The 19235-nt window shown below is 44.4% G+C and overlaps 1 protein-coding gene across 1 annotated transcript; it reads right to left on the reverse strand.

Annotated features, from left to right (window-relative positions):
- Positions 1-3085: 3085 nt before the first annotated feature.
- mboat2b (membrane bound O-acyltransferase domain containing 2b) lies at positions 3086-17711 on the reverse strand. Its single transcript, XM_079255846.1, has 13 exons — positions 17601-17711; positions 13271-13416; positions 11242-11319; positions 9221-9316; positions 9078-9133; positions 8946-9000; positions 8679-8862; positions 7820-8012; positions 7625-7728; positions 7482-7546; positions 7243-7375; positions 5963-6114; positions 3086-4849 (listed from the first exon to the last, which is right to left on the reverse strand). Exons 1-13 carry the CDS (start codon positions 17688-17690, stop codon positions 4678-4680), a joined length of 1524 nt encoding a protein of 507 aa, XP_079111972.1. The 5' UTR covers positions 17691-17711; the 3' UTR covers positions 3086-4677.
- Positions 17712-19235: the final 1524 nt, after the last annotated feature.

Consider the following 19235-nt stretch of genomic DNA (forward strand, 5'->3'; position numbering starts at 1 on the left):
ACAATATTAATCATACGATTTCTCAGGGGTGCCCCCTGAGAAGTCGGTTCTCAAGTTTTAGATATATCGTATTCCAACACACCTGTCTTTAATTAAATGGATTCAACAACCAATGAAATTCTGCAAAATAACTGATTAGTTTGAGTCAGGTGTGTTGGAACAGGGATACATGAAAAACCTACATGATTGTGACCCTCGAGGACCAGAGCTGAGCACCCACAACTAAATTAAAATGTAAAACAATTTAAAAGACAAATCTCACCTAAACCATCTGTTCAAATTGCTGCCTTCAAGCAGACATTACTAGCCAAGGCTAAAATGGCTCAAATAAATATGTAATTGCACAAATTTGATTCTGAATTAGGTGCTTTGCAACAGGGTAACTTCTAAAATCTTGCACGACACTGGAACAAGGATCCCTGCTGTAGCATCTAGTCTCAAGCCTCTTTGTGTTAATTGGTCTAATTGATATTTTTAGTATGTACCATATCCTCGTAGATCTTAGAGAGTATCTTCAAGTATCCAGGTTATCTACAATCTTCCTCCTGTCAGCTGCCATTGAAATCAGATTACCGGGGCTCTCCAGTGTTGTTTTTTACACATTCTTTGTGGTCAGGAAGATCATGTAAAGAACCTATATACAATTTACGTAATTCACTCGCACATGCCCATAAACTACCCAAAGAAATCAGAAAACTTGAATGTCCATGGAAATCTTCACAGAGAGTCATCTTTGGCAGGAAAATGATATAAATGCCAGTCAGCGCATTTGACTGTGCCAGTTGAAGAGGAGAAAAACAATGTAAATGGGGAATAAGTTTTCATCAGTTTCATGTGAAGAAACGTCGGCCATCTGCTGAGTTTCATGAAGCAGTGAGACCCATAAATACACTCCTGACCCAAGAAACACACCAGGCCCGCAGGAAAATGCCCGGTAAGCCAGATAGCCAGTCTGTCGAGGTTAAATGGGCCAGTTTTGGCCTAAAGGACAGGGCTGATTTTCTGTTTTTACAAGTCCACTCTCAGCCATTTTGTGTCTGATGTTCCATGAGCAGAACACAACAAATAAATAAATATTTTCCACAATAGAGGAATGGAAATATACTTTTGGTTTGCTGACATCAGAAAAAGCCAAGCCTTCTATAGAACTGTAGGTCTCTGACATCCCACACAGAAATATGTTTAAAACTGTTGAAAGCTTCAAGGTTTCAATGAAATGGTCATTGTCTGATAAATAGGGGTATATTTGTAGAAATGTGAAATTGGGCACAGTTTGGACATTGTCCTCATTCAGTCCAAAATACCCAAGAAGGATCTTTAAAATTCACTTGTAGACAGTCGATGTCGGATCTGTCCCCCGATTAAATTGCAATTAAAAATATTTCAGACGGCTTTTTGGCCAGATTAAAATAACCTTTGGCAATTTCTAGTAATTTTCTTCAAATCTACTTCAGTGTAAGCCATTTTGCTGGAATTTGAAAAATAATCCATGTTCAATGTGAAAATATAATGCAAATAAACTTTCTTGGGTAGTTTGCAAGCATGTGTGAATGATGCAAGTACAAAAAGGTCTATTGTTCTGGCTACCCCTTACTGTAGCATCTTTGTACTTCAGCAATGTCAAGTTTTGATAAAAGGTTCCAAGTGTTTAAACACTGAGTAAGAAGTTATTTCTTTGTTAGGTTGGATTTTGGGTTTTGTAATTTCCCAACATCACTGCATACGTTTTTTGACTGCGAACAATGGGAATACCATTATTTCTTGTCAATACATACACAATCTATGGCCCAGTTTTTCCAGTCACTGGTGGGATTATTTTATATAAGATAAAAACTGCCGCTGACACTGTCAGTGGATGGGTTTATTGCTGCATCATACCTCCTTTTCATCAACATCTGGTATTATTCAAACCTTTGTCTTGAGTTTCAACATAGTAGTAATAATATTTTACACACAAAATAAAGAAAATAATAAAACAAAACAAAATGATACATCAGGTCACAAGCCAAAACACTGGTTACTTAAAATATCTGTTTTGTTGTTTCCAGTACAACATTTGCTCATGTCAGTTTATCTGATAACAACTTATCAAGATTGCAGAGTATTAGCAGGAAATCTGCTCCGTATCAGTTTATGGGGTTTAAAGTGCAGTGAATTGTCTCTAAGTCAAGTCTTGATAAAGTCCACAGTGAATATTAGTCCATCAACTCCACCTATTGGGACCAGCTCTTTTGGTACAAATAACTGAACATGGCTGTTAGTTTGTCTTCTGCTGGTCACATTACTTAAACTGAAGATTAAAAAACGGGATGATCAATTGTCAAATCACAAAACAGCCAGACAGGACAAGGCTGAAAAGAAACACTAATGCATCATTTGTGAAAAAAAGGAAATAATTCTGTCTTATGATTCCTTTCAAAAGCTAAAAGTGAGAGATAAAGTGAAAGAAGCTCAGTGTATCAGGAAATGTCCCTCAGCAGTCTAAACTTATAGCAGCATAACTGAGGGATGCTAATCATCCCTAGCTATAGGACTTATCAAAAAGTTAAGTCTTCAGCCTAGTCTTAAAGGTGGGGAGGGTGTCTGCTTCCCTAACACTAAGTGGGAGCTTATTCCATAAGAGAGGGGCCTGATAACCAAAGGCTCTGCCTCCTGCTCGGCTCTTTGAGACTCTAGGAACCACAAGTAAGCCTGCAGTCTGCGAACGAAGTACTCTGCTTGGTATATAAGGAACTATGAGGTCTTTGATATATAGTGGTGCCTGGTTGTGGAGGGCTTTATATGTAAGGAGAAGGATTGTCTGGTTTACCTAAGTACGCAGCCTTTTACATCCAGGAAACAGACTGATAAAACGTACCTTGGTCCTGGTTGGTTGTCTATTATTGTGTCATTTGTAATCTCTTATTCCAAACAGGTGTCACAAAAATAACACCAGACTGCAAACAGTAAAACATACATCTTTATTTAAAAAGACAAAACATGGCAGTTACTGATGAGAGGTAAAACACTGAGCCACAGAGCTGTGTTAAGCTGTTTAAATAAAACCAAAACTTGAGCTGGTCTAAAAATCAGATTTAGGGCTGCCGATTCCTGTAAGATAACCTGCTGAGCTGAATATTCCTGTTAGCTCATCTTCAGGACTGAAACTTCTTGATAGCTAACCCAACCAGGCCTTCACATTAGCTAATGCCTCCCAGTAGCTAACTTGCAGAGCTAAGTCTTTCCTTTTAAATAATCCGTTGAGCTGAGTCATCATGTTAGCTAACCCACGAAGCTAAGCCATCCTGCTAGCTAACCTGCATTAAAAATGAATCCATGTGATTTTTTTTTTTTTTTTGTTTGATCACAATCACTGTTAACCGAACTGAAACTTTGATCAAATTAATCAAACTTTTTGACTGTTCAAGTTTCCCAGAGAAACTGTTTGCGAACCCACAACAACTTTTTCAATCTAAACCAAACCATTAGCTAACATAACGTCAACTGTTCGTGGGGCTTCTTTCTTTGCTTCAATACCTTGTAGACTATTGGCAAGAAAATCTCCAATTAGACAGATATATTTTAATTCAGACAACTGTCAGAATAGCAAGAAAGAGTCTGAAAATAAAAATCACTTGATTGATTTTTACTACATTTTGTATTACAAAAGTTGCGCGAGATGGTGGATGTGTTGAATAACAGCAACAGATTTTCTTTTTGTTACAACTGATAATCTTCCCGTGACTGTCTCAGGAACTACTGTTAGATCGTATGTATATGTGATTTTAATTAAACATGTAAAAAATAATATTTCATTATGTAAAATAGAAACAGAAATAACAGTAACCATGGAAAGAATTAACTAATTTAAATTAAGTTGCTGAGAATCGTTGTGATATCCACTGTTAAACATTTTGACCTCTTTCATCTGTCTCACCTTCATGCAGGTAGTTTAATTGTCGTCTGCTTTCACTACTTCACTTCAAAACTAAACCATCGACTGAGTGAAAATTAAACTTTAAGAAACTTTCTTTCACAAGGGAGAAATGTGATCTGAAAATTTCAGTTCACAGCTGAAGAGTTTAGTTTCAGCACGTGTCTTAAAGTTTTTCTCTCCAGTTGGGCAGAAATGACATCAATAATTTCAACCAAAACTGACATCTACAAATGTAAACACATCGAGATAGTTAACACTTTTCCTTTTTCATGTAAATCCAAACAACTAAGGCGACTGAGTGAAATGATTATTGGCACTTTTTCCAAAACTACCTTTTTCTTTTAACACTATGATGTTGTGATTATTCATCCAACTCATTTACATTTATGTAGTTGTTTGTTGTATCACAGTAGATTTGAGACTTCATTCATTCACATACTTCCTCCCTGTCAGCAGGTTTTGTGACATGAAAGAATCGCTTTAACACCATAGCAGATCACACACAGCTGCTCCATATAAAATCACATCATATATTTATGTCCTCCAATGCTGATGGTTTGTCTCAACCTTCCAGCTGACAGTTCTGGCAGTCGTACTTCCTCAAAATGATAATACAACCCATGGCCTGCTTTCATGTACATCTCCCCTGAATCCAAATAATACAGTTTTGGGTATGGATCCGAACCCAGTCCAGCAACAAGGTCCCTGGGCCTGTTTGACTCCATGGAAATGTGACGTAAACGATTATTCTTTGTCTTGTCTCATGTGGTTTTTTCCTTCTGACTGAAGGTACAGCCTGTAGCGTCTGGAGGGCTCTGGACTTGACCCTGTTGGCAGGTCTTCTGTTGATCTTTGAGGCGCAGATGTCTTGGTTTGACAGGTAACATCACAGCAATGAGAACACAGCCAATGTGGAGGCTGAAGCACCAAGACCTAAAGAAAACAGAAATGAATTGGTCTATCAGCTGAATAATGACTGAGTCGCCTCAACAACAAATGTCTTTAAACTTCTGTAAAAATACAGGTAGGCCCTTAACTCTTATGAAGAGAAAACATAAAGACATAAATATTTTCAGGACAGACTCAGTTTTCAGATTATGCCATTAAAATGACAAAAACCCAACCAAAACAGCAAACCAAATTTTTTACTTACAGTACTTTAACAATACACACACGAACGGTGACCAATTTTTTGTGACTATTTACAGTTACTTGTGCTACTAGTTTCCTACTATCTTCATTAAACCAATTCCAATTCAACTCATGTTTGGTGCCACCGTCTTCTTTGCTTTATTCCAGCCATAGAGGACCAATATTTTTCTTCTTTTTTGTCACATGTTGATCTTTAGCTGCTCCTGATTGGATGTTACTGTAAATTTAAGTTCTCCGATTGGTGGATAGTTTGACAGAAAGTGCTTTCATAATAATCTCCAGATCAAAACAGAGATCTGTTAGATTATAATGATCTGTTTTAGTAATGAAAAAGTGTTAACTAATGCTGTTATCATGGATGATTTATTGTGGATTTATCATATAGAGTCTCTCCATAAACCCGACATTTTGCTAGTAAACCTGCTGGACGAGATGTAAATATCTGAAAAGCTTCCATTGATCACCTAAAGCCGGGGTGTCCAGCTCTGGTCCTCTAGGGCCACAATCCTGCAAGTTTCCCTTGCAGAATTGTAATGTATCCCTGTTCCAACATACAGGATTCAAATTAATCCATCACTGTGCAAAACTTCATTGGCTGTTGGATCCAATTAATGTGAGCTGGGATACATCAAAAACCTGCAGGACATCAGCACTCAAGGACCAACATTGAACAGCCATGACCTAAAGGATAGGTTATCCATCTCATTTACCCCCACAGTTACACATTACCATTCCTGAAAAATTGCTGACAACATAACAGATATTGCTCAGAGATGCTGAGAATGTAGTCGCGTTTAAGGGTTAATTACTTCGGTTTTACACAGCCTGAATTCAGTCTAAATGAGCCAATGTTCAACCTGACTGACAGAAAATGAACCCAACGAACATACTGACCTGTAAAACTTTAATGACGGACCTACAGACAACAGGACGAAAGGGATCACCGTGTAGCAGATGGCAATCTGAGTGGCTGCCCACGTGATGACATCATAGACCAGTTTGTGGGTGGTGGACTGTAGGAAATATGGCCGAACGTTGTGTCTGACCTGTGAGGAAAAAGCACTGCTGTTACTGTCAGCAGTTATAATTTAGTATAATTTAGCACAGAACTTTTGATCAATACCAGACACCGATCAGCTATACCCTTACGACCACTGCCTTATGGTCAGTAGCTTTGTCCTTCTTTGTCCAAGACGGTCCTGATCAGTGGTATCTGGCACCATGACGTTGGCAGCAGGTTTAAGTGCTACACTGATCGGACTGACTGATTATTGATCGATATTTTCAGCTGCTTCCATCTATCCTTGTTTAGTGTAAAACATTTGTTAGCTACAAATGGGTTTTATGGTACAAAATATTGTTATGATAAAACTGTGACTGTAGAGGGATCGATAAAGTTATCAGGGTTTTGTGATGTTTCTCCTTTGATAAGCAGCAATGATGGCGTTTAGGTGAATGAAAATACTGTGTTATTCTCCCGTTGATGACAGTTAGTTGTACAATCAATATAACTTACTGCACCCTTGGCACACAAGCTACATTTACATGGAACACTTTTAATCTGATCCATTTGAGGGTGCTGGTTCAAATCTTTTCACAATCGGATAAACAGAAAAATTTGACCATGTATACACTCATTCTGATGTTCTGCTCATTCTTGTGAATTATGTCGTCTCTATGCGCACTTCAACCGAGTGGGTTTTATGTGATATAATCAGTTCTGGTCTGTAGCAGATACAAAGTTTTTGTTAGACACTCAAAAAGAGTTTAGGATTATTGAAAATCTCAATGATCAGAAGGCTCAAAATGAGTTGTTCACACAAGTATTGGTAAAAATGAAGAAAGGGAAGGTAGATCAAAAAAAGAACTGATGGAAAAGTCTGAAGACCTCATATTAAAAGACCAAAAGTCACAACGGCAAAGTGCTTCTGCTTCTTCTTCCGCACTCCACATGCCAAAAATCATTATGTTTATATGGGTGACAGGATCAGAGGTTTCCCAGCAGAACGTTGTGCAAAGCATCACGCTGCCCTCACCAGCAGGTTGTAATACGACATACGACCGAATTTTTTCACTTTACCAGTCAGTAGCTGTGATGTCATAGCAGAAAGGTGTGTATATATAAATGTGTAGCTGTTAGTTAGCTAAGCTAACAGCTAGCAGTGGCATCTCACCGCTCTAGCAGCTAGCGTGATGACGATTCCGGTGAGGAATGTAAGGTAGTATCCTGGGTAGGCTCCGTGCCACATGGCTGACAGGATGAAGGTGGCGGCTGTTGGGTGGTAGGGACATCGCTCATAACACACCCTGTTTATCAAAGGTCAGAAGTCAAACAGAAACATGTTTTATACTCTATAAAGCAGGCTGCATGGCACAAGCTAACACTCAAACTGGATGAAATTTTCAGACGGACCTTTTAAGCCAGTGTGCCGTCTGGATGTTCCAGTTGTCCAGGAAAACTTTGAAACTGGTGGCAAACTAGAGAACACAGACTGATCAGACTGACTGCTCTTCAGATGTTACACTCATGGTATAAATGTTAGATACAATGCTCACCTCTATGTTGAGGATCCTCAGATTGGAGATGAGGTCCCATCGAGGAGAACCGTCAATGTCGTAGCCGTTGAAGCCGAAGCCGGCAGCATTGTTGATGGCGTCAGCTGTCATTCAGGTGACACTTTTGTTAGATTTTCTAACTATCAACAAACTGTTGTCTTAATAACATACAAGACAGAGGTTTCGGGCACCCACCAAGTGTCCACACAAAGTAGTACTTGGGTCTGGTGGTCACCATGGACAGATACAGGTAAACCACCTGCGCGTAGAAGGGTGTGTTGGCAATGAAGTCGTCCTCGATGTTTCGCTCCACGGGGAAAACCTTACACACCGACAGGAAGACTAGGAGGCAAAAGAAGGAGGTGGCCACTTTACGGACGACTTCCATCTGAGGAGACACACATTTGTTCTGGTTAAGCTTCCCTACCTTCTAAATTCAGAGAAGATGTTAACCAGTCTGCAGTGCACCCTAGTGGGCAGTTATAGCATCTCTCATAAGCTTTATGCTAACTTCAAACTCACTTAATGACCTAGTATGTTCATCTCATACCCTAACTATAGCTCATTTAAATATTTCTTATTTTATTCTTCCATCATGTTAATTAAACAGATCCTACACTGTTTTATTTCTCAACAAAAACCTGAGACAGACTCCACAGGGAGTAAAAACCAAAGTTTATGCAAAGCACCCAATATTTACTTACTAAGCTAAATGATTGATATTTTTAACTATTTGATAAAGTTCACAGTAAGCAAAAGGAATGCTTCAATTGTAACAAGTTTGATCTAAGTAACAAAGTATTAGAGTCATCTAAATCAGTGTTTCTTAATCCTGGTCCTCAGGGCTCACTGCCCTGCACGTGTTATAGGTAACGCTACTTTAACACACCTAACTTAAATCAATGGCTCATTACTAGGTTGTCATAGAATTTGGCAAGTAGTTAAGTTAATCTGCATCAGGTGTTCTGGAGTTGGTAGGAACTAAGACATGCAGGGCAGTGGACCCGGAGGACCAGGATTAAGAAACACTGATCTTAATGATCATGTGACCTACGTTTGGTGATGGTTCGCTCTGAGTCGTCTTGCTCTTCGACTTCCCGTCGGTGTTCTGGTCTCTGTGGCGTCGTGGGTCTCCTTCGATGAAGGCGATGTAATCATTGTAGGAACAGGTGGGTCCAGCCAGGATCCCCATGAAGTTACAGTTGTAGCTAAAGTACTCAAGCAGACTGGGCATCCGCCTAAAGAACAAAAGCAAACTGGTTCCTCTGCTGGACCTTCAGACCAGGTTCCTGATGCTGAATTAGAACTTACTGAGACTCACCTAATGGCCAAAATCTTCTGTCCTGCAGTCAGGTGCTCCTCTTTCCGAGCCATTCCTGTCGGAAAAAACAGCAACTTATAAAGTAAAATGGGAGTGTGAGCACCAACCCTCCACCATTCAGTCCCATCTTACCGTCATGGATTTCAAACGCCAGGCTGGTGATTTTCTGGGTGATCACCATCATGGGGCTGGAAAAAGAAGAGCAACAGCGAGTCAGACTCCACCAACATGATGTGAACACGTATCAGGTGTAGCTGTGCAGGTAGCTGTGTTACCCGGTGAAGTCGGCTGAGTACATGCCGTAGTCAAAGACGTAGACCCGAGTGATCTGACACAGACTCAGATAGCTGAGCGCCACCACGAGGCAGTACCTGCAGCAACCCACAGACATGACAGTAAAACCATCATCAGCATCACTGTCAACCACATTCCTAACTCCACCAGTAGCTCATTTACGCATCGCTTTCGTAGCATCTGAACATCTTTAGATGATCACAAACACTCACCGTCCACATGTTCAACTGATGTTAACACAAATATCTAATCAGTCAATCACATGGGAGCATCTATTCATGTAGACGTGATGAAGACGACCTGCTGAGGTTCAAAATGAGCATCAGAATGAGGAAGAAATGAGACTGAAATGATTCTGAACGTTGAATAGTTGTTGGTCTGAGTATTTACTGGGATTTTCATGCAAACATCTCCAGTGATTCCAGAGAAGGTCTGAAGAAGAGAAAACATCCAGCTGTTGATGTCAGAGGATAATGGACAGAATGGTTGGAGATGTTGACTGAAAGACAACAGGAAGTCCAGTCAGCACGGATTCCAACCAAGATATGCAGAACATCATCTCTGAACACACAACACGTCCAGCCTGGAAGCAGATGGTCTCCAGCAGCAGAAGACCACAGCGGGTTCCCTCCTGTCAGTAAGAACAGGAAACTGAGGCTACAATTCTCACAGACTCACCAGAACTGGACAATAGAAGATGGAGAAACGTTGCTGGTCTGATGAGTCTCCAGTTCAGCTCCACATTCACATGGTAGGATCAGAATCTGCTGGAAACATCATGACAACATGGATCCATCCTGCCGTCAGGATCAACGCTTCAGGCTGCTGCTGGTTGAATGGTGGGGGGAGGTTTTCAGGTCCCACTTTGGTCCCCTTAGTACCAACATGACATGGTTTAACCTCCACAGCCTACCTGAGTCCTGCTGCTGACCATGTCCATCCCTTTCTGAGCACAGTGGAGCATCTTCTGATGGAAACTTCCAGCAGGATGATGCACCATGTCACAAAGCTTACATCATCTCCACCATGACGATGAGTTCACTGTCCTCCAACGGCTCCACAGTCACCAGATCTACATCCAGCAGAGCAGCTTTGGGATGAGGTGGAACGGGAGATTCTCATCATGATGAGGTGGAACGGGAGATTCTCATCATGGTGTGGTAAAAAAGTTTCCAGTTAGAATTCATTAAATCTTGTCCATCTGGACTTGTTTGGGATTTTACGCTTTGAGCAAAATGTTGCATTTTCATGTTCACTTAGTTCAGTCTCAGGAAGGCAGATGTGGAAAAACTCAGATGGATCCGACCCTGTACCATCACAGAACTGGTCTTTTGGGCTTGACACCAGTCTGGCAGCTTATTTTCTTCTTTGTACCATTTCTTCCATCATAGATCTGAAATTCTGACTGGTTTGACCACGGTCCAGGGTTTCTGGTCTTCCCCAGATGTCCCTGAGAGTCCAGAGAAATTGACTCAGAGTTATGTTTTTGAAAGCAACTCTGTACAGTAGAGCTTGGTATGGTTTCCATGGTAATCTTTGTTTGTGTGATTCTATCAGCTGGGGATGATGGCGGCTCTGGATGCAGGTCTGTCTGAGGGATCAGAGACCATGGTGTCCAGCTTTCCTGTCCTTTACACAGTTGAACTCCTCCAGTTTGTTGTCTGTAGAGAGAGAGTTCTGGAAATCTCTTCAACCTTTCTTTGTGGGACTTTGTTTTTAAATTTTCTCACACTTGGAGTCAAACTAGAGATCCTCTGAACGTATTTATCACTGTTTTTTGTGTTTTACAACCTATCCCAGCATGTTCTAGCATTCTAATGCCTTAGCTGTTCATCTAAATGCCCCCTGAGAGGACATGAGAGGTAAAATAATCAGTTTTAAAGAATCTAGCTGAAGTTTCTTTCAGGACCTCTGACAGTTGTCGTGCATCCTTCGGATCCTGCAAACACAGCCGGCGTAACACCTTCACACTCCACACTGCTCTGTAAAAACTGATGCTCACTTGTGCATGTGCTCCACGCCGGTCAGGATCATGATGCCGTAGGTGAGTCCGCTCTGAACCAGGAAGTGAAGCGCGTACCTGCAGAACATTACAGAAACAAATAGTGTCCTACACGGTGAAGGTAAGGCAAGTTTGCTTGGACGTCACGTTTCATGTACAAGGAACTCAAAGTGCTTTACATACGACATTAAAAGCATGAGATCAAAGTGCAAAAGGAATATTAAAAGTACAATTAGGAAGAATATTCATTCATTCATTTTCCTAACCACTTAATCCAATAAAGAGTTGCAGGGAAGCTGGAGCCTATCCCAGCAGTCTTTTGGCAAAAGGCAGGGTACACCCTGGAAAGCTCGCTGGTCCATCGCAGGGCCACAGAGAGACAAACAACCACTCACTCCTAGGGACAATTTAGAGTAACCAATTAACCTAACATGCATGTCTTTGGATGGTGGGAGGAAGCCAGAATACCTGGAGAGAACTGATGCATACACTGGGAGAACATGCAAACTCCACACAGAAAGGCCACTGACCAAACCTCGCCAGATCGAACCAGTGACCTTCTTGCTGTGAGGCCACAGTGCTAACCACTGTGCCACCGTGCAGCCCAATTAGGAAGAATAAAAGTAAGGAAATAGAAGCAGAACAAGCTAACATGGTGAGAAACTGACAACAGAGTATATAGAACGAGGTGCATATTATAAAACACCATCATCATCGTTATTGTACACATGCAAGAAAATATATTAGAAAAAAAAACTACCTTAAATAAAGTTGACTGGAATTAGTGCGAGGACCCAGGTTTGGATCAGACTTCAGGTTTTCTGGTAGGTTGTTCCAGATATGAGGAGTAGAAAAACTAAATGTTTTGTCTGAAGTCTTGGTATGGAAAGTAAACTGGACCCAGATTATCTCAGAAGTACCATAACTCCACAACAAACAGCAAGATGACCGAAAACAGAAGCTGAAGTTTTTCTAAATCGTCCTGAGCCGTTAGTTCTGTTATTCTAGCTTGGTGGTAAAAGGCTGATTTGGTTCCTGCTTTAAAGTGAATGTTAAAATGTAGTCAAATCCAAACTGATGCCGATCCGTTAATTTTACCTTCACTGACTGGAGCTGGACACTCAAATCTGGCTCCAAACACTTTCCTTTCAGATTTTTATTTATTTAGCAGAAGAGAATTCTGAAACATTTGACTGAGGCACAAACTGAAACCTGGTGAGACAGTAATAAAGACTTAAGTGTCATCAGCGTAAATTATGATCAGATATTTGGTTTGTTTCCATGAGCAGAGCTGGTGGGAGCATGTAGATGCTCAACAACAGGGGGCCGACCCTAGAGCCTTGGGGAACTCCACACTTCTCTGTAGTTACAAACTGATCGTAGTACTTCTTGTCTTTAAAATAGGATTCAGACCAGTTCAGAACTGGACTGGGTATTTCCATCCAGTTTAGCAGTCTAACATGATGTTCTGGCCAACGACAGCAGAACTGAAACCAAAAAGAACCAAACCAGTGCTGCTGCTGTCTTTACATTAAAGACTTCGATGAGGAAAGTTTCAGTGTTGTGATCCAAATCCTAATCCTGAACTTTTGATTTCATTCTAACTTTTGTTATTCTATAAAAACACTTCTAAAATAGTACTCGGTCATATTTACAGAATAAATCTATTCTATAAAAACTGTAGCTGTATCATTTTCTTTCCATGCTGCTTACTGAGGAAAACATGGCCAATAAAATGTGTACAGATAGATAGGTAGGTAGGTAGGTAGGTAGGTAGGTAGATAGATAGATAGATAGATAGAAAGATAGATAGATAGATAGATAGATAGATAGATAGATAGATAGATAGATAGATAGATAGATAGATAGAACATGTGTGTGTGTACCTAATTTCCAAATATACCGTCCTCCCCCCTACATATCCAGAAAAGGACCCTTACATAGGCGTTCACTGTGGTGGACACTATGCATGAGGTTCAGGGGAAGAATAAATATTCCCCGAGTTTTACTGAGTCTTCCTCAGTCTTACCAGCCGAAGCAGAACATAGCGAAGTAGAGTCCCAGTACGGTTGCCACCACATGCCTGATGAAGGGACTGGTTTTACTGGGATGGAGGAAGATCCGGAACCAGAAGGCCGAGATCAAAGCGCAGAGCTGGCACACCACGAAGTTCACCTGCAGAGGGAACAGATCAGGTATGTGAGGAAGACGAGGAGGAGGAGGCCTGAACTGATCAGCTTACAGACCGAACACTGAAGTCAGGACAGGGAGGAGGAAGAGGAGGAGGCTTCCTCTGACTGGAAACATGAACAGAGCTCTCATCCAAAGTGCTTCACCAGGATGCTCTCAGTTACACGTCAGAAACCATTTAATCTCATTTCAGAGCCCTTAAAGACTCTGATCCACCAGCTGGCCCGGACCAGCAGGAACCTGATCGTCCAGACCGTCAGGATCAATAACTGGATCAGGAGGTCTGCAGGTGAGAAGCTCTCCATCAGACTCAGCGCTGCGTTCAGGGGCATCGGATGCGTCTGTAATTGGAGCGTCCGTGCGTGTCATGAATAATGGACGCTGTGTAAACTGAGCGATTACTCAGCCGTCGCTCCGCGGAGAAACCGCAGACACATGGAGTCCAGCCCAAACAGAACCGGAGCCGAGCCGGTTCCCGCCTGGCTCCTGGCCAATCAGAGCACAGTAATCGCCACCCTGCAGGTGGATCACCTGTGAGGAATTTACTGGATCCGGTGGTGGAACCTGAAGTGGATCCAGTTTAAACGTTTGTCGCAGACTTTATGTTGCCTGTTTCTCTCTCATCACACATAACTAACATTTATTTCTTCTCCACGTTGAAGCGACAAACCCAAAACAAACACGCCGTTTGTTCTGGTCTCTACGGAGACCTAAGACATGTGAGATTCATACAGAAGCGTCAGAATAAAGATGTGTGTTCCTGTGTCAGAGGAAGTTCACCCAGAACGCAGTAGAACATGTAAACAATTCTCTCCTACTGGAGGAAAACCAGGAGTTTCAGGGAAAACCAGGAGAAAGTGCCGCCATTTGTCCGGGAGGCAGTAAAGTCGTGGAGAACTAGAAGGTTAAAGGTGAAGCCTAGCAGGTTTACAGGTGATTAATGGAGGTGTTACGAAGGAAAATATCTCAGGAAGCCATGAGCTAATGATGATGATGATGATGATGGACACCTTTATCAGTGGTCAGAGTCAGGAGAGTCCAGGTTTAGACCCACATTCACCTCGGAAACACCCTGAGGGTCCAGAAAGACGTAAGGACCAAGATAGTTCATGAGAAGAAGAGAGAATACTGTCCTATAAACCCCCTTCGTCTCCATGGAAACGAGCAGGACCTTCATCTCCATGGAAACGAGCAGGACCTTCATGAGTTAGTTCAAAGGAAGGCAGAGTTACAGGAGACACATCAGCAGAGTTTAGAGCTGCGAGAAAACTTTTCACCACAAAGCAGTAAAATCAGACGTGATGTGTGATCGTGGTTTCTGTCCCACCGTGATGAGACAGACGTCTTCCAAAGTTTCTGTCCCAGCGCGAGGACGTCTCTCTAACCAGCAGAGTCTCTGCTTTCCACCTGGTTTGTGTGGAGACATGATGAGAAGCCGTAAAGTGGACTCTGATGTCCTCATGTTGGGGTTTGAACTGTGTTTGTTTTGGATGCTGATGCTGGTCGAGTCTTTTAGCTGCGTGTCTCCCATGTTGCTATGCATGTTGCTATGCTACATGTTAGCATTGTTGTTTCTTGGTGTCTCCTTCATGTCTCATGTTGCCGCCCCGTCCAGGAGGCTCTAGTGAATAAAAAGTTTTATTAAATCTATATTTTCTTCTTCAGTCAATATTTCTTACTGACAATCAGAATTTCATCAATAATCAACAGCGTTCCTGTGATTTGTTGCTTCTCTGTCTCTCATAACAACATTTACAGTTTCTCCTCTTCATACCGACTTGTGAGTTTCCTGACATGCAGCTAGTTTCACGGCTTCGAGCCAACAAAGCAGCACGACTTCATCAATAACCTGATTAATCATCGACTGATCTGATCATCAGTTATTGATCTGTAAATATGTCACTCAGTTTCACACCAAGCTGCAGGTTGAGACGGACGATTTACTCTGAAGAGTTTCTTCCTCCTCCCACAGGTCCTCTGGAGGGGACCCTCAGACTGGGACCCTCAGACTCGGACCCTCTGAAGGAGCTGGGACCCTCAGACTGGGACCCTCTAGAGGAGCTGGGACCCTCAGACTGGGACCCTCTGAAGGAGCTGGGACCCTCAGACTGGGACCCTCTAAAGGAGCTGGGACCCGCAGACTGGGACCCTCCGGAGGGACTGGGACCCTCAGACTGGGACCCTCTAAAGGAGCTGGGACCCGCAGACTGGGACCCTCCGGAGGGACTGGGACCCTCAGACTGGGACCCTCTGGAGGGGCCGGGGCCCTCAGACTGGGACCCCCTAAAGGAGCTGGGACCCTCAGACTGGGACCCTCCGGAGGGACTGGGACCCTCAGACTGGGACCCTCTGGAGGGGCCGGGACCCTCAGACTGGGACCCTCTGAAGGAGCTGGGACCCTCAGACTGGGACCCTCTGGAGGGGCCGGGACCCTCAGACTGGGACCCTCAGACTGGGACCCTCAGACTGGGGTCCTCAGATTGGGACCCTCTGGAGGGACTGGGACCCTCAGACTGGGACCGTCTGAAGGAGCTGGGACCCACAGACTGGGACCTTCCGGAGGGACTGGGACCCTCTGGAGGGGCCGGGACCCACAGACTGGGACCTTCCGGAGGGACTGGGACCCTCTGGAGGGGCCGGGACCCACAGACTGGGACCTTCCGGAGGGACTGGGACCCTCAGATTGGGACCCTCTGGAGGGACTGGGACCCTCAGACTGGGACCCTCTGGAGGGGCCGGGACCCACAGACTGGGACCTTCCGGAGGGACTGGGACCCTCTGGAGGGGCCGGGACCCTCAGACTGGGACCCTCTGGAGGGGCCGGGACCCTCAGATTGGGACCCTCTGGAGGGACTGGGACCCTCAGACTGGGACCCTCTGGAGGGGCCGGGACCCTCAGATTGGGACCCTCTGGAGGGGCCGGGGCCCTCAGACTGGGACCCCCTAAAGGAGCTGGGACCCTCAGACTGGGACCCTCCGGAGGGACTGGGACCCTCAGACTGGGACCCTCTGGAGGGGCCGGGACCCTCAGACTGGGACCCTCTGAAGGAGCTGGGACCCTCAGACTGGGACCCTCTGGAGGGGCCGGGACCCTCAGACTGGGACCCTCAGACTGGGACCCTCAGACTGGGGTCCTCAGATTGGGACCCTCTGGAGGGACTGGGACCCTCAGACTGGGACCGTCTGAAGGAGCTGGGACCCTCAGACTGGGACCCTCTAAAGGAGCTGGGACCCTCAGACTGGGACCCTCTGGAGGGGCCGGGACCCTCAGACTGGGACCCTCAGACTGGGGTCCTCAGATTGGGACCCTCTGGAGGGACTGGGACCCTCAGACTGGGACCGTCTGAAGGAGCTGGGACCCACAGACTGGGACCTTCCGGAGGGACTGGGACCCTCTGGAGGGGCCGGGACCCACAGACTGGGACCTTCCGGAGGGACTGGGACCCTCAGATTGGGACCCTCTGGAGGGACTGGGACCCTCAGACTGGGACCCTCTGGAGGGGCCGGGACCCACAGACTGGGACCTTCCGGAGGGACTGGGACCCTCTGGAGGGGCCGGGACCCTCAGACTGGGACCCTCTGGAGGGGCCGGGACCCTCAGATTGGGACCCTCTGGAGGGACTGGGACCCTCAGACTGGGACCCTCTGGAGGGGCCGGGACCCTCAGATTGGGACCCTCTGGAGGGACTGGGACCCTCAGACTTGGACCGTCTGAAGGAGCTGGGACCCACAGACTGGGGCCCTCAGATTGGGACCCTCTGGAGGGTCCTAGCCCTTTAATCTTTACTTTGTGTTTCTGTTATCAGGTGGAAGATAAGAGATGATCGGATCATTGCTGAGCTCTTCCTCCTCCTCCTCTTCCTCCTGGAGGAGGAATTTGTGTAAAATCTGATGTTTATTCCATCATCGCCCCTAAAGAAGCGCCACAAAGACCCACGTCTTCTCCGCCGCGCGCGCGCACATCCACAGACGCACATGCACGCTCACTTTTTTTTTTTGTTTGTCATTAGAAAACATCGTAACATCACGGATCTGGATTCCGCGCGCGGCCTCCCTCCCTGCCGCGGACCAGAGAGCCGGTCCCCGCCCCGGAGCTCCTGCGCGGCCGCTGCCGGGCTGCGAGGCTCGGCCCCGGGCTGATGCAGGCAGAGATGCGCCGGGGAGCCTACCTGGTCCAGCGGCAGGTTGATGATCTCGCTGACCGGCTGCAGGAGGCTGGAGCCGGTGCAGGCCTTGGACTGGGGGTTCTGGTCCGCCATGGCTCCGGGTGAGCTGCTCGTGATCCGGCAGCAGCAGCTGAGAGGCGGCGGATCCACCGGGACACTGGTCCTCTGTCTGTTTGTCTGTCTGTGCGTCGTCCTCTTCTTCCTCCTCCTCCTCCTCCTCACCACCCTGTCTGTCTGTCTCCCCCTCCTCCCTGCGAGTCCCCCTTTCACTCCTCCCCCTCATCCATCTCTTTAGGTCCCTCCTCCAGCTTTTATTCCCACTCTCTCCTCACCATTCCCCTCCTCCAGCTTTTTATTCTTTATCCCCCTGACCTCCACCCAGCCCTCCTCCTCTTCCTCCCCCTCCTCCTCTTCCTCCCTTCTCTGGATTTCTGGCGGGTTTATGGCGTCATGCTCCTCTGTTCCCTGTAAACAGACCCAGACTGGAGATGGTAATGTTGGGAGGACATCCATGTGGACTGGAACATATTCCTCTTTAGTCTCTCTGCTTTCAGAGATGAAGATCTGATGTTCTGCATGAAAGTGAACCCTTCAGATGGAAGCAAATCAGACGCCTTTAATTTGGATACAAAGCAAATCTCCACATGTAAAATCTGAAGATTTTCTGAGTTGAATTTATTAATAATGTCTATTTTTACACATAATTTTTAAAGTTATTCCAGATCTGTCGGGTTTTTTTTTAATTTTTTTGTTTTTTTTAAAGAAATGTGTAAAGATATAAGAAACACTGTTATTTACAAGAAGTCTAAAAACCAGTGGTAGAATCAGGGATTTGCAGGTTGGATACAGAAAGGCCACATCGTTGTCAGGTGGGTCCAATGAGACCACAAAGAACCACATTTTGCTTCATAAAAACACTGCTGAGGAAGAAGAGGATATGAGTACCAGTATGCCTGCAATCCCGACCTGTTCCCATGGAGAGATTACTGGAGAATTTAGAAAGAACCCAAACAGTGTTGGGAGGAAGAATGTGACATATTAACACTTAAAACGCTTCAGCACCTTTTTTTCTGCATTTGGTCCATACGTTTTGTAAATGTGGGGAGTAATAGAAACATTACAAAATGAGAAATGAACAATGAACAACTTTTTCTGGAATGTGTTGCTGGTCTGAGATGTTTGCTAAAAATGGATAAATATAAAAAACTGAAGTGGAAATAAAACCAAAACATGAAATGTGTTGAGTTCATTTTATCTGACGTAAAATAAAAATGAAAGGAAATAGAATAATAATGTCTTTCGGTTCTTCACATAAGTGAATTTTCTGCATCATCTCAACCTTTCAGAATTAAAGATTAAATACTAAAAACCCAAGACACAAGTGAATTTCAACAATAGAAGAAGAAAATAAAGCCGACTTTGTAAGAGGAAAACTTGTACTTTATTAACGTCAAGTTGCGAAATAAATATAAAATCATCAAACAATTTATGAATACTGTAATTGCTAAACAAACTTTTGTTATCCACTTCTACTGCTGTCTTTAACTTTTTTCCAGGTGGCGCTAAAGCAGCGAATAAACCCAGAAGCGCCGCGGCAGCAGCAGAAGAAGAAACAGCAGCAGCAGAAGAAGTGTTTGT

The sequence above is a fragment of the Telmatherina bonti genome, assembly GCF_933228915.1.
Source record: "Telmatherina bonti genome assembly, chromosome: 16".
NCBI classification, from domain to species: domain Eukaryota; kingdom Metazoa; phylum Chordata; class Actinopteri; order Atheriniformes; family Telmatherinidae; genus Telmatherina; species Telmatherina bonti.